General features: G+C 38.2%; 1 protein-coding gene across 1 annotated transcript in view; it reads left to right on the forward strand.

The window, feature by feature from the left end:
• Positions 1–4,509: 4,509 nt before the first annotated feature.
• The window catches only part of LOC101862433, a gene marked incomplete in the record, with an annotated part of 29,255 nt that continues 16,881 nt past the window's right edge, over positions 4,510–16,883 (forward strand). The window contains 8 exon segments of the mRNA XM_013086093.2: positions 4,510–4,649; positions 9,965–10,123; positions 11,919–12,014; positions 12,340–12,421; positions 14,340–14,469; positions 14,854–15,019; positions 15,965–16,072; positions 16,353–16,437. Coding sequence (XP_012941547.1) covers positions 10,005–10,123; positions 11,919–12,014; positions 12,340–12,421; positions 14,340–14,469; positions 14,854–15,019; positions 15,965–16,072; positions 16,353–16,437 — 786 coding nt within the window.

Raw genomic sequence — 16,883 nt, forward strand, 5'->3', positions numbered from 1 at the left:
CACACACACACACACACACACACACACACACACACACATACTCACATGTGCGGGCGCGTCGTATTATTTCGAACAGCGGCTGAGAAGGAAGATTTAGCCATTGAACATAATATTATTATTTGCCCTTCGCGATAGTAATCTGGTCCTAAGACAATAAACATCTTTTTAAAAATACCATCTCCCTTCTGTCCCCAAATGCTATTTTTCAGTGTTGTTATTATCTTCCTATACCCCCTACCCCTATTGCAGTCTTTTTGTTTAATTAATCGCCTCTGCCTAACAAGGAAAGTTTCCGTCCTACACCACTCGAGCACTTTCACGGGCAGTGCTGAGATTTCACACCCACACCACCCCGACCATCTGCATCACTGAGGGCTCACATACATTCTCTGACCGTCTAGGCTCACATCAAGGAGTTCAGAACTACTTTTAATCTCCTTGGCTCACATACGTGGATGGCGTAACGTCAAGAAGGTTATTTAATTTTGTTGTTAGGTAAGGTCCTTGGGTAACATTTAACCGTAATAGAGTAGACAATAGGTAACATTTCCCCAAGGACCTTACACAAAACTTTATAACTTCCTTGCATTTCCACCAAGTCGTACCCACAACACTCCTTCCTCGCCTTACGGCACGGCGTAAGTTAAAGAGCCGATGGAACCAAACTTGATAGTTTTGTTTCAAATCAGGGCTGAGTGGGTGACGCATTTTTCTTTTTCGACACTAGGTTAAAACTCCCGAAGGACAGGAATTAAAATGTATCTTTCCGTTTCCGCGTTAGGCAGGTTTCCGTTTTGTAGAAGTGATTAGGCTTATTAAATTTATAGAATTTGTGGGGAGATCCGTTATGACAGGTTTCCGTCTTACACAAGTTTTCGTTAAGTTTGGTTCGACTGTATATTTCGTTTGGATAGCATGGATAAAAAAAATATTTTTGTAATATTTTAGCTTTTGAAAATGGTCTTCCACAGTTCAAGGGCGAAAGCGGATTTGTTTGACAGGGTAATCAAAGTGAGACAAAGAAAAAGATAGAGATGACGCCGCACACGAAAAGTTTTCCCAAAATAGAACCACGATTAACACAATTTTTTATTCGAGGTGGCATCACTGAGTTGTGAATAAAAACAAATCTTGAATTCAATATTGTCTGTCCACTCTCCAAAATAATAGAGAAAATATCTCATTAAATATTTATTCCCACCGTGGGCAAAACATAATAAAACTTTAAAACGTTGTGTTGAAGTTATGGTCTCAAAAGTTTTTAGCAGTAAATATACCACTTAAGATGTGAATACTGTATTTTTATCCACATTGAAAATGTGGATGCCATAATCATGTTATGACCTGATTATAGGAGGGTTGTAAAAAGTCGAGGGAAAAAAGCACCAGGCAGCATTAATGAGATTAATCAGAAGTTAGTCCCCCTCACCTTTTGAAGTAGACTCTACCAGTTTTTAAGCTTATATAATCAGTGCTTGTGACTGCTCATGAGAGTGGTCCGAAAGGGGTGAACAGTGTTTATGTGGCAATGAAACAGTTTTGGATGTTGTGCAACACTCTTCATTGGTGATTATGAACGTCTATTTATTACATTTAATTTATGAGGTCTACGTCTATGGGTGAATGTGACTGCAACGATGTTGCAAAATTAGGAAGGGAAGAAGTAATTATTTAATTATATTGAGCCTTCGCCACTTCACCTGACTGACAATGACTGCTTGCATTGATGATGATGGCGGTATGAATGGATTGTTATACATGGTGATTCTTGCTTTAAAAAAAGCAAAATAAATAATTTTAAGATATCGTCCAATTAGCCTTCTTAGTATGATCTAGGGCGGTCTACGGCATAATATAAGACCCCGGGCAAAGAAGAGTACAGGGGCACCACAGATTTCTACACGAGTAGAATTCTGTGAGGGGCTCCTTCTACTTGACGTGGTATATTATTTGAAACAAACTAACAAACAAACAAACAAACAAAACAAAACAAAACAAAACAAGTCACAAAAGTTGTCCTACATAGCCATACGAAAAGATGACCTGCTTCGAGTGTCAACTTTTCAAAGGAGCCAGAGTGCCGTGATCAACCTCTTTATCTAAAACGTCACACGGGTCGTTGGAAGCACTACCGGCTGTCCTTTTCTTTTCTTTCCTTCTGAGGTTTCTTTATTTCTTTTCTTTTTTCCCTGGCACAAAGAGGCTATTGTATTAAATTTATAGAACAAAGGGGACTGTCATAACCACAATAAAAATCTAACTTTAGTAATGCCGAAAAGGGTTTAATCACCGATTGCTTCCCGCGTTAACATAATGAGAATTTCGAGTACACCCAATCAATGGGGTTCACGGTCCACAGTATGCCAAAGGTCCTGGTCGTTTACTTATGACTGCTCCAGGAAAAGTAGAAAAAGTAGAATAAACCCTTATAGACTGGGTCTTGCAAAACGTTTGATTGATTCATTCTTAAAGGCCTATTGGGTTATCCTTCCTCCTATAAATATAACTGCACCGTCATTCAGGGCTACTAGGCAACAGAGTTCGAGATCAGGAACAAAAGTCAGTTTACTTGTTGATTTAAATAAGCAGTCTCATCAACATTTACCCATGAAGACGAGTGGATGCCGCTCCACCCAATTGACGGTCTACATCTATAATCCGTTATACCGTAAGGGTGCGTGTCCACTGGAACAACCGGAATCCCGCATTGACCATTTACTTGTATCGGACAAAATACGGCTAGAGTTCTTTTTCAGGTGCATGAGTTCCGGAGAACACATGATTGACGCTGGTACCGGTACACGTCCTATTCATTCCACTACTCCCAGTTGTCTGTCTTACTGATCATCTCAGTTTTTCCTCATAGTACTATTTATTGCAAAGTTATACGTGTACAGGCCAGCTGTGTATTCTATCTCTGTCTTTCTGCTCTTATTTCCCTCTATCTTACCACACAGCAGCAATTTTTACTGTCCATTTATTGATCTCATCTATTATAATGTTGCCAGTGAATCTCAAATGTCTCTTTCTGATCGTTTTGATTTGGCTTATATAATAGATCTTTCATAACCTACCATGGTTTGGCCATATTTATTTATTTTTTCTCTTTTTTGTACATGAGATTCTGAGTAAACCTTTATTTTTGGCGGCTTTCAGCCTTCTGTCTATGTGTTCATGTTTAGAGTCCAGTCTACAGAAATTTAATACTCCAGACTTCACAGACTCGAACCTTTTCCGAACAACTATAAAAATAAAATAAAATAAAATAAAGCATATATGACAGTGCACGAACACCAGTAAGAGTTACAGAAAATAAATGCTAGGCTAGGCTAGATAATAATATGTGTGGTTTTCGTAAAAAAAAAAAAAAAGAAGAAGAAGAAGAAGCACAAAAGGGAGGTATTGGGTTATACCGGGTAGCAGGGCTTTAAAAAAAAATTTCGACAGTTGCTCCCTAATCTTCCCACAATCATTCAGATAGACATCTGCACTGACCGCATTACATTATCTGGCCTAAAACTAAAAGCACAACGTCTTCAAATTTTACTTTACTACTTTCTTCTTTTAATAACACATGTGATGAAGAGCCGCCACATTCCACAGTGATTGTATTTTTGTGTGTGTAGGCCTAGGCCCTCGAAGTGTAGGCCGCTTTATCTTTCGTTAGATAATTAGAATAGTTGTACACACAGAATTCTACACTTAGTGTAGAATTCTGTGGTTGTACATTAAATTAGCCTGAATGCACGAAACATAATAATCATCATTGTGTTAGCTGTAGAGATTCGAAATCAAATTGATTTATTGTGAGCGCCTAGAGCCACCAGAGCAGGGATGTATTATAGACTATCTTTATATTTTTAGGGTGTTAAATAATAATAATATCATTAGATATAGAATCTAGATCTCTGGGCATTATAAACTTATTTTGGCCCAAAAATAGCGAGATTTCTTTCCTCCGGTGATGTACGGACATGTGTGTTGTACTACCAAAGATAGTACATAACAAGATGGGCCACTTCTCTCTTTGAGCCAATTAAAAAAGTGTCCTCAAAATTTGGTGGCGCCCTCTTCACAAAAGCGCACTCTTTGCGAACAGAGTTACCCTACTTGAGTTTTAAAAAATCAAAGTGAAACTAGCAAGTTTTGGGATAAATTTCGGAAGAACGCTTTTTAAAAAATGGTTACACTGACAAAAAACCTCTTCCGGAGGAAAAGGAGATGGTTTTCTTCGTTTAATTTGACTTTAGAATGAAGGGCGAGAGGACATTAAAATAAAAAAAACCCTAAAACTCCGCACTGAACGTACCCGAACTGCTGATGAACAGCAGTCGATCTGCGCACGCAAGGAGGTGCTATTCCTATTCTTCTTCTGGAAAAACGAAAGAGAGCTTCAAAACAGACTGCAGCGCCATCTGAAGCAAAGAGCATACTTCCTGCGGACACTTTTTTGGCTGAGTAGCCCATCTTGTCTTGTACTATCTTTGGTACTACTGAGGAATTTGATTGGCGGTTGCTTTGTTTTCTAAAACATGGCGACCCTCGTTTGAGAGTGGTTGGCTATCATTAGTCTGTCAATAGCGAAGCTGAAGGCTAGTTTCCGCTTTTTGTCTCCAATGAGATTCTTATTCCTCTTCCTTAAAAATCATGTACGTATATTTGATTGAACGTCATATACATACAGAGAGAACTTACCGAACTAAGAAATATGGGAGCATGATCATCATGTCGAAGAATGACGAGTCTTCTTTCCTTCATGGCTGAGGAAGTGACTATTCGAAAGGACTTCCGTAACGAGCGACCACCCCATCAAACACAATAAAGAAGAGGCCAAGATCTAGACCTAACCCTACCCCTACCCCTAACCCTAACCCTAACCCTAACCCTACCCTTACCCTTACCCCTACCCGACCCCTACCCCAAGCCCAACTTGGCCCAAGCCCTCAATTCTGCTCTGTCTATAGTGGTCGCTGTCGCTCGTTACGGAAATAATGCGCACTAGCCTTTAAAACAGTTGGGGGTTTGAGGGGGGCCAGGGCCCCCTGGCAAAAATAATAATTTAAAAAAACGCACACAATCTTTACGTTTACACGGCAAATTATCAGTTTCAAAATGGCTGCCAATGGAACGGGAAGGGAACCGTGCACCTAGATCTAGCTGTGACTATGAACACGGTAACCGGCAACCGGGCACGTAGTCTCAGTGTCACGTACACGGTAACCAGGCATGTAGCCTCAATATCTATATTTAGATCTAGCCTACACGGTAACTGGCAATCGGGCAAGTAGTACTGTAGTGAAGCCTGTGTCACGTACACGGTAACAGGGAGCATCATGTAGCCTCAATCTATGTACACAGTAACCGGCAACTCCGGGCAACCGGGCACGTATTCTGTGTCACCTACATGGTAACCAGGCATCCATGTAGCCTCGATATCTACGTACATGGTAACCGGGCGGTTCAGAACTCCAAGTTGAGTTTCTGTCATCCGGTGTTGCCTTCAACTCCACCCCTCCACTGACTACCTTTTAAAAAAACCAATAGTCCCCCCCCTTTCCGGAGCCCTTTGCTTCGCAACGTACAGACTTTGAATGAACTTTGGTGACCCCAACGATCACAGGTCCTCACAATGTGATGCAAAAGACAAACAGGTTCACTGACCGGTCATGATGGCGAGCCCGACAAGATGCTTTTATTATGACTTCCTTTTTTTTTCGCAAGTGACAGCACAGGACAAATAATTTAAATATTTTATTTTCATTCCGGTTACCGTAAACGTATTTTTACAGAGACTACGGTTACCGTGTACGTAGACACTCCGTTTCCAAAGAGCGCCGCCTGTCACCCTGTTGTCCCTGTGTCTCACTATTCTCATCCTCCTGAGGTGTGCTCATAGCACAGACGCACACACAGAACAGCACAAAAAATGAGTTGTGTACAGACCTAGATCTAGAGATAAGTTTCAGGTTTAGTATCTAATGAGCTGGGTCAAGGCCATTTCACACCATGAACAGCAAACAACAGTGAAGAAAAAAATAACAAGCTACACTAGATCTAGTTCTATGGTTATAAAATATATATAGATCTATGCAAGAACGAAAATGTCAATAACAGAACGCATCTGATCTAGATCTACTGATATTTACAATTATAGCCTAAATTTAAGAAGGCTATTTGATAAAAACAAAAAAATTACGCCTTCTAAGGCTATCTATGGCAACGGTAATCAGTAGTTTGCCTAGATCTACATGAGGAAACGTGCCCACGCGGGGGTGGGGGTGAGAACAACGGGTGAGTTTTATTCTCAATATGAGCATTTGCCAAAAGGTGGGATACCAGGGTGTGACAAATGAGGTCCAAAATCAACTTTATGTAATAATTCTTTAATCACCCATATTATATAGCCTAATGATTGCTCTTTCAGGCTCAGTAACTGCCAAAGCTGTATATGCAATGGTCTTGGTGTAATTCTGACTTGAATGACGGAAATAGCAAAAAGTTCGTTCATAACAATGATGACACAAATTTATGAATACTCAAAGTTCCTTTCTTCAGCTAGGCTGATGTTATATTTTGAGACATAGCAAATAACTTCCAAAAATACATAGAATTGACAATTTATAAAAATCTTTATTAATTTTTGATAAAATTACTTTTTTGTGTCATAATAGTTATGAACGAACAATAAGTGACCAAAATACTATCGATTATATCAAGTTTCATCGACTAGAATTGTCTAAAATAACACTCTGGTCTAATTATAGTCAAGTGATAAATGGAAGACCATTGAACAGCTATTTTTAAACGCAAACTGGTCTTAGGGCATATTATGCATAAATTTAAAGTTCGTTCATAACCATTATGACACACTGTTTCGTTCATAACTATTATGACAAATTTTACTTTTGGCCCCTAAAAATTACTTATATTGTTCTGTTTTTCACATAAAACGGTTTTCATTTATGAGGCTTTCCTTAAAATATGATAGATTCCTTTATGTAGGGAGAATTCAAAGTTTATTTCCTGAAAAACCCTTAGAATACCTTTAAAATGGTTCGTTCATAACAATTATGACAAACTTCAATTTTGACCTAAAAATTTACTCATTTTGAGCTGTCATTCATTTTTTAAAACTTTTATTAAATGAAACTCTCCTCATAATATGTATCTCTGTACATGTTTTTAAAGTTTGTTAACACTGAAAAGCCCTCAAAATATATAAAGTGGACTATAAATAGTTCGTTCATAACCATTACTACAAAAGTATAAATACTAATTAAAATCCACACCCATACACTTATGATAAAAATCAAAATATCAGAATGTATGTAAGGTCTATTCTGTCCTTTAGTTGGGTTAAAATTAAAAATACATCCCAAAACAACTGTAAATTACATGGAATAGTGTTTCGTTCATAACCGTTATGACACACTGTTTCGTTCATAACTATTATGACAAATTTTACTTTGGGCCCAAAAAATTAACTTATTGTTCTGTCATTCACATAAAATTGTTTTAATTTATGAGACTCTCCTCAAAATAAGGTTATATGTGGGAAGAATTCAAAGTTTAATCACTGAAAAACCCTTAGAATACCTTTAATTGTTCGTTCATAACTATTATGACAAACTTCAGTTTTGACCTAAAAAATATTATTTTTACCTGTCATTTACTTAAAAATTTTATATTAAATGAAAGTTTCCTCATAATATGTATCTGTGTACATGTTTTTAATGTTTATCAACTCTAGAAAGCCCTCAGAGTACAAAATGTAGTTCGTTCATAACCATTACTACAAAAGTAAAATACTAATTAAAATCCAGACCCATACACTAATGATAAAAATCAAAATATCTGAATGTAAGCAAGGTCTAATACATCCTCAAGTTGGGTTAAAATTAAAAATACATCCCAAAACAACTGTAACTTACATGGAATAAGGTTTCGTTCATAACCATTATGACACACTGTCACGTTCATAACATGATGACAATCCATTATGACAAGCATATTTTTGCCTCTTCTTCACTTCTCTTTTGAGTCATCAGCACGATACTCTTCCATGTTCATTCCACCATGTAAAAGGATGTTGTGAAACAGTGGGAAGTCCCTCACATGATATTTTGCAGAAATATCATAAAGTGTTTGTTCATAACATCATTATGACAAACCTGGATTATCTCAATCAAAGTCATATTTAAGCAAAACCATGCGATGGAGCGGAAAATTACCCTTCTGATGGATCAATGTCAAACCAATGTTTAATACCGGTCATTCCCCGGGATGATATGTTTAACGATTTGGGTTTTCTAGACCTTGGAAAGTCTGATGTTGTAATTATGACACGAGTTATGAACGAACTTATAAATTTTACTCAGCAATAACATCATTAATATAAAAAAATAAAACCCTTTTAATGGACACACGCTGTTATGATGGTGTATACAAACTATTTTCAATGTTTGAATGCATTTCTGTTTGATAGTTTAAGATTAACAATATTCTGTATTTAACATACAATTACGTGTGCACTCAGGATGAGTAAAAAATGCCCTATTTTTAGTACTATTATCTTTCTATGTAGAGATATAAGATGCACACATCAATCTACTTGCTCATGCAGCTTGACCAACTTATTTCCTTGCCATATACATAAAGTTTTCAGAAGAAAACATATTTTACCATGAGTAGTGGTTGATTTAAAAAGTCCTTAAGCAAACACCCCCACCTTTTGGCAAAAGCTCATATAGAGGCATAGAGGTGGCTTTCTGCTGACACTCAGTATGACTATGATTGTTGGATCATTTGTAACCAAATTTGGCCCATGATGACATGATCTTATATTATATTATAGTACAAAAGAGTAAAGTAGAAATGACCAGAGAACAAGGTGATTTGGATTTCTGGCGTGTCATACCTTGCCTGTTAATGTTTGGCAGAAGGATTGATGACTTGATTCATTATAAGTTAAGTGTCGTGACAGAATACGTTCAATCATAAGGCACCTGGATATTTGACAGCACACCCTCCCCGGCAAAAAAGTAACCTCGACTTGGTGTGTCTTTAAAAGTTTCAGTGGAAACCATATATAAATAACAGGCCTGGTAATACCAGGGATCCGGTAATAACGAATTTTTTAAATGCCCATTTTTTTCCTACTCTTTGTCTCTATTAGAAGTTATCGACAATGACAGGCAGGGCCTCATCGGAGCCCATTGGGTTATAGAGCAGGGACAATACTCTTTAACAATAGGTAAAAAGTAAGAGAGAGAGAGAGAGTGATGGAGCAAGCCCACGCAAGCCACGCCACTGCAAGCACACGCAGCGTGTGAAGCGAGAGAGGACTGCGGTGTGCTGCAGACTTCGGTCAAGCCCTAAGCCTAGCTACACGCTCGCGTTATGTGTCATGCGCAGGGTACTTGTGGCAAGGGAAACTACCCATGAATAAATACATCTGGATTACTACTCATATGTGCTTACTTGCCTTGCATTTCTAACAGGAGGACTTTGCTCTGGTCCCACCATCCCTGTTGTATCGGGTTTCCACTGTTTGTGTGTGTATTGAAGTTGTGTTGTTTGCTTGATTAGATATTGTATTAAGCCTTTTTCAAGAGAAAAAGGAGTGATTTTATTATAATATGATTCAAATTGTGTTTTGTAAAGTCGGGATCGTAGCTGAGTAAAGATTCTTGTTTTCAATGAATAAGTTCAAAGTAAGGATCTGAGGGGAACTAGAACAGTAAGTGGTTGGAACTCTTACAAACACGGGTGTGTCAGTAGCATCCAGTTGTGAAGCCCCTAACTTCTCAGTTAATATTGTTATAAAATATAAATCTGAATCTCTTCATCATGGGCTTCTCTCGATTCGTAAAACCATATAGGTTCATCCTTTCTTTTGATTTTCTTTATTTGTAATGTATAGATGTTGGCTAATCATTCATTAATGTTTTGTTCTCTTTTTCAGATGAATTGTATTGTTAGTGTTGAAGTACTAAAAGAGCAAAATGGCGAACACTAATACGGAGGATGGGGGAGAGATGAGTCAAATTCTCTTCACTAATTTACAGTTACTGGGAATGGATGTCATTGATATGGAGGATAAGTACAAGATCCAGTTTAATAAGTAAGTTGTACTTGCGGCATGGCTTACTTTGAAAGTTGGAGAATTAAAAGCTAAAAAATTTCAGCATAACCCTTCAAATATGGCCAGCCGATTACGTCTGGCAATAAATTTCGCTGTGTGGTGTCAGGGCTGATTTAATTGGCCTTAAGTTGAGCCGCTATTCTGGTTTGTTTATCCCTTTAAAAAAATATACTGCTTGTACACGCTGTCTGAGAATTGTCTGTTTTCAACCATTTTCTAACGTATGTTGAAATCATATAACTTCCCCTGACATCACAGGCTATAGCAATACTTGGAGGGTTAAAGCTTTTTTATGTGTATCCATAGGCAATGGTAATTTTTAAAAACAAATTGCCTCATGGTTAATTTGTGAAGTGAATGACTCTTGGAACAGTTCGTTTTCATTAAATGAAGCTGTCAGAAATGCAGCAAGGTGTCTGACTTGGAAGTGGTAATCCTTTAGAAGTGCTGAATTGGTATGTTTTTAAAAAAAAGAGCTGAAATTCTTGACCCACTGTTTCTCTATTCCACACCCCACTCACACACACAGTAACACATAAAAACTCTCTTGCACATATGCACACACCTACACACGTGCGCATGCATGCACAAACACATGTTCATGCATGCACAAAAGGATCATCTTATTTTTCTTTCTTAATATTAACTTGGTTGGTATCTGTACTCCAACGAACTGCAGTCAAGCAAGCTCTAATGGCTACCGGTCCAAAACAATCACTAGTATAAATGACCACATCTCTTTTCTCCCTTCCTTTTTTTGACCCTTAATACCCAGAATTCTTTTTTTTCATACCTCCCTAGAATCCTGAATTAAAATTGAGATACTAGAAAAAATTAGGTTGGTTCATTGTTTTATTTACTGTGTCTTTAATTGTTGTTAGATTTTACTGAAGTTTGAAAATGGTATTTATATGAATGCACAGTCTGGACAAAAGGGGAAAAGGTTAAAACACTGGTTTTTAGGACCAACTCTATGAGTTAAGTCTTGTGTATGATCCCTGACTCCACTTCAGTCAAAGCATCATTAGAATCAGCCGTAGATCTAGCCTCTGATAGCTCTAGTGGTGATCCCTTGCCACTTCCTCTATCGTCAAAATCATCATCGATGTTATGCGGAACATTGCAATCGTCTTCAACGGTCATATTTATCGATTTATCCGACTAGGAAATCATTATTGGGGTCTGATTCAGGATAAAAAATGTCAAAAAATTTGCGGCCTGAAGACCCTGGCAGCGAAAAGTGACTAATTTTTCTTAAAAACTCTCTAACTTTCGGTGTAGAACAGCTCTTATGACATTATTGGTACTTTCTGCTCGCAACAGTCATCTGGAGTTACATCCCCTGTTTCTAGCACTGGGAATTAAACGATAAAGTTGACCAGCGGCACTCACTATGCAAGACATCCTCCTAAGTTCTCCTCTTGCTTTTTAAAATATTTTATAATGACTGTGCAAGACATCTACCCACAACCACTTTCCTTCTCGATGCTGGGTTGCGGTCTTGGACAATTGTGACTTTTCCATGTAATAACAATTACTTTCTTACTCCTTTACACAGGATACTTTGTATTGTAATTGCACTCCAGTACTACCAGAAATGAACAAGTGTTCCTACTGTTGTAAAAGTTTGTATATATGCTCGTAAAGCACAGTATGCGACAAAGAGAATTTATTTAAAACATTGTTCCAGAGTCCCAGTTACGTCTTTGGGTCGTTGTTTGTGGGAACTGTATTTTTACATTTTGATTAGATTTTTCTAATTGTGTGTTTTCAGAGACATGTTCAACCTCCCTAACAAAGCTGGATCAGAGGCTGTTCTTTACTTTTTATTCAATCGCCTCAATCCGTCATTATGCAAAGAACAGTTCAGGTAAATTTCTTTTTTTTCTTAAACTTATGTATGACATTTCTTGCTGTATGAAAATCAATGTATATGCTGGTTATTGTTTCTAAATCTACCATAATGAATTAATCTAGATGTGTTTATTAAACTGTTGACTGCTAGTGCTAGTCCTGCTCCACAATACTACCTAAGAGTGAAAGACTGTCGGGTGGAAGGTATTTGAAGGAGGAGGTACATAGAGACTGTAAATTTGTGTAAAAAGATCTAAGTTTCAGTGTTATTTCTGACTTCTAATGAGTACAGCTCTATTGAATGCATTGAACGATTTGGTCTTGTTATTTTGTACTCTCAGGGACTGCTGGCCTGTGTTTGACCGGAAAACTGAGTTTCAGTTTCGTAAAGTCTGTAACAGTTGGCTTGTATGCATTCAGAAGGTAACAGCTTTTACTATTTCTTCGTTTTTACTATCGATTTAGAGTGAAGAATGAACGAAAACAATATTTATCAGTGCTTCCACTCTTCCATATTTTTACGGAAATCCGTTCTTTCTGCCAGTTCCGTACTTGTTCCTCCATCATTATCAACACCCTCCGTAAAAATCTGCGACAGCGTAGGACGACTGAATTTCCGTAGCAAAAGATCCGTACTCACCTTCGTATCGTCTTGTATAGTATAAGTTACGGATATTTATGGTAATTGTCTCTGCAATAGTTTGTTACGGCATAGAAACCTGCCAGATTGCGCATTTCCTGCCTTCGACCATTAATCCGCTTTGCCCCATGCATTCATTGCGGGTTGGTGGGCAGTACATTTTTTACCTGCAGATTGATCAAAATCTGGCGAACTTTTTGCGCCACTTTCCTCCTTTCTATCCTTCCCTCATTCCGTCTGTCTATCTTGGGATTGTTGCCGCAGCTGGAAAATCTGCGCGTTGATCAAGTATATTGACTTGCGATCGTAGAAAATTACAGTCAGAAAGAAACTTTTTTGCAAATTTATTGTCTAGATTTAGAGAAATTATCAGTGCGAAGATTCTAAGGCACCGGAACGCGATAAGGGCAGCGATGAAAGAAATTTGTGCTAAAACTACTAAAATCAAGAATGTTTCGAAGTGGTGTTCCGAGGTTGTGACATGCGACATTCAGACGTGAAAATTGAGGAAAATTACGGTATACGCTAGGTAACTGTATTGTGAAGGTACATTTCTCATTATTCCCAGGTTTGCCTTCTGTCAATGGTGCGATAACAAATTAATTGAATTATAGTAGTAATGGAAGGGGAACCTGCTTTTAAACATTGCCAGCAATGGAAAGATATGTGTGAAGAATTCAAACAAGACAAAATCTTGGTGAAAAAATAGGTAGTATGGGTTGTTGGCAATCTCTTCCAACAGGCTCCCAAATGCCATTTTCAACCCTCTAAAAGTACTAAATTTCAATTTCTTCGGGGGCTTCGCCCCCTGAACCCCCACCGGGAGCTGTCCCTGGAGCCTGCTGGCGGCCCCCAGACCTCCGCCAGAATTTTCCTTACTTTTTAGCTTCAGCTGGTGGAAGCACTGATTTATAAGAAATGAGTATGTGGGAAAAGAGCTTTTCCCTATTTAATTTCAGCTTATGGATAGTGAATGACTGATTAGTTTTATAAATATGGTTGTGGCAGTCATGGACTGAGAAATGCTGGTAATCCACCCCTATTGCCTCCTCATTAGGGCAGTTCAGGTCACAATCATCTGACTCCGCTGCAACCACAATGAACTAACAGCACATGCACTCCAAATTTAAAGTCGGAGACACCCGTATGTTAATGTGGTCTGAGCCACCATATCTACTGCTCTGAACTCCCTTCACAACCCTAAGTGCACAGGCATGGCAATATGCTACACCACTGGAGAGAAAACTGTATGGCAGCTTTGGGGATCTTAAGAGGACTACTGCACAATTTGTGTGCACCACTGGATTGCTGTCTGACTGTCATCAAGAACGAAGAAGAAGATGAAGAAAATGAAGAAAAAGAAGAAGAAAATTGGTGTCCCATTTATGTATTGTCATGGAAGGATTGAGAAGAGTGGAAAGATTGTATGGACTTGAACAGTTACGTCCTTCATTACATTTGTCCTCGCGATTTAGTACATACACCGTGAAGCAAAAAGATCGAATCACATTATATAGCTACGGCTTTGAAAATGACCATAAATTTCTTTTTAGTTTTCAAGTCTTGAAAAATTAAAAAAACAGTGATTAACTTTTCGCTTAAGTTTGTTGCCTAAAATGTGTTGCACAGTGTGTGAAGATGATATGTGAAATAGAGCTATTTTAATAATACATATTCTCATGTAAAATTTTCCATCCTCAGGATGAGCCAAATGCTCGCCTGCCAAGTATCAATGCTGCTTTGTTATTGTCTCCCGGGGGACGCAAGTTCATAAAGTTACTGCATAGTTTCTCGACATACGTTCTTGTGCAGGTCATGAAAAATGAACATGGTGAGTGTAGAATGTTGTAGTTGGTGTTTTAAATTGAAGTATGTTCTCTTCTGAGAATGAATTTCTTTTCGTTGTGCTCTGTGTACATTCATGCCATTGTGGTTCAGACTGAATTTCAGAGGTGATAATTTTCAGTCCATGAAAATAGTTTAGTGTTCAATTTTATTTGTCTGAAGGTCTATCCTTCAACCTTTTTTTCAATTAAATTGATGGATAGCAAGATCACTCACAAAGGGCTAGTTTGAAAATCTGATATGAAATCATGATCCATAGATATACAGAGAATGGGTTTGGGCTGCAGTGAGGTATTCTGCATCTTTTATGTTTATATGTGTTCTTTACTTTAGGCTCAAAAGGAATTTATTGGAGGCTGCTTTCTGACAGGTCATACCAGTGAACTGATGTTCCAGGGTCCCATCCAAAATGACCCACAACTGTCCAACACTACAGCCAAGACTTTACACAATGCCAGTGCTCTGGATAGAGAAAATCTATTTGATCATTTGCACTGTGTGATTGCTGCCAACAGGAAGTGGAGGGAGTATTGCCAGTGGGTTTTTATATCTTATGTGTATTCAGATAGTTATATCATGTAAACTTTTTTTTGTTTTTGTAAAGTGTTTTACAGCGCTCGCAAAAAACTGCATAAAGTCATATGAGCGCGCGGGACACACCTAATATTTTCAGTTGGTAGGAAATTTTGAATTTTGCCTGCGTTGCGGCCGAAGCCTACTCTTATCAATTTTAGTCCACCAAGGGATCTTTAACATGCGCTACTTGCACACGGGCCCTCTGAGATTTTTCGCCCTTGTCCGAGAAGGCTAGGTGTAGATCTTTCCTACCAGAAGATCAGGGGTGTGGCAGAAACACAGCAGTAAGGAGGAGCCAAGGAGTAGCAGTGGAAAGGCTGCAGAAAGAGTCAGGAGCCCAGAGGAGGGGGCAAAGGAGGTGAGGGGGTGGGGGCAGAAAGTGGAAATGAAAGCAGACAGCAGAACATTGCTAGAGAGCAGGAAAGAAGGTGAAAGGAGACAATTTTAGAGAAGAAAATTTTTCGGTCGCTACACGGATTCGAACCCGAGACCTTTTGAATGAGAGGCCAACACCTTAACCTCTAGGCCACGAGAGCCCCCCCATGTAAGCTTTAAGACTCGGATCAGGTTGTTTGGAGTAGTTACAAAGTAGCGCACCTTTTTTCAAATAATGGAATGAGAATTAGCTTTTTCCTTTGTCTGATGACTTTTGTCTCCTATTCACGAATGGACATTGGGTGGGAATATACTTTTAAACATTTTTTAACTTGATCTGCTCTTTTTATTTTGATTTTCTGTTTATGATATAATTTAGACTGAATGTTGACCTAAGACTTTTTTTTTCCAGTTTATTTTTAATCTCATGGTTGTAACAAACTTAAGTGTTTCATAGGTTTATTGAATGGTTTTTCATTCGGTATTTTTTAAAATTTGAAAAGCACCCTACTTCTGTACTTAATTCACAGAGAACTGACTAAAGAATACAGGGGCTTGGTGAAAAAAGGAAGAGAGAGTCAGACTGAGAAGTTGCAGTGTGTGAACACCCTGGCTGAGACAGCTATGAAAGCTGGATGGTATGTGTTGTAATTTTGTATGTTGCACTTCCTACTTATCCCATATTAATCTACCTTTGAGGCACCACAGATGATTTGGAAACCAGATTTGTATATTATATGTTCCCAGTATGAGTCTTTCTTTTAAGATTTAAAGCCAGAGCTTTTGCCCCTCTGGGTGAGTCTTGTTGTGCGATCAAAATATGGTTTTATTTTTTACAGTGATGAAATTGCTATAATTGTCTGTCTTCGAAACAACAGTGGTGTGACTAAATATTGTATTCATTTTCTGTGTTTCCAGTTCTCTTCCTGCTCGACGCTCTTTGTCAATGTTTGATGGCGATACAGATGTCTATGCTGCGAAAAGGCGGCAAAAAATGCAGAAGGTAAATTTATTATTTTAGAATCTATGTTACATTTTTTTATATTTTCAAGTGTATGGGTCTTTAGTTTAGCCATATTCAATGTTTAAAGTTTACTCCATATTAGCAAGCAGTGTGTGATTACAAAGTCATTTTAAAATCCATATGTATGATTTCTTCTTTTTATCATTGCCAAGTGCAGAGTCCCCTGTACTTTAAAGTTGTTCCTTTGACCTGACGGGGGGGTCGATGAGGGCTGAGTATTGAGTATTCTGATCTTTTGGAACAAGTTTAAAAAAGCCCAATGAGCCTTGTGTAGGTAGTACATGATATAGATGCTTTGACAAGGGGGCTCTTGTGGTAATTGAAAATGTGTACAAAGTTTTGGGTTATGCTTTTGATATAAAAAGATCCCTTCCTTCCTACTGGTATCACCCCCCCACCCCCCACCCCACCACATGCACACACAT

This window comes from Aplysia californica, unplaced genomic scaffold (genome assembly GCF_000002075.1).
Source record: "Aplysia californica isolate F4 #8 unplaced genomic scaffold, AplCal3.0 scaffold00435, whole genome shotgun sequence".
NCBI lineage: Eukaryota > Metazoa > Mollusca > Gastropoda > Aplysiida > Aplysiidae > Aplysia > Aplysia californica.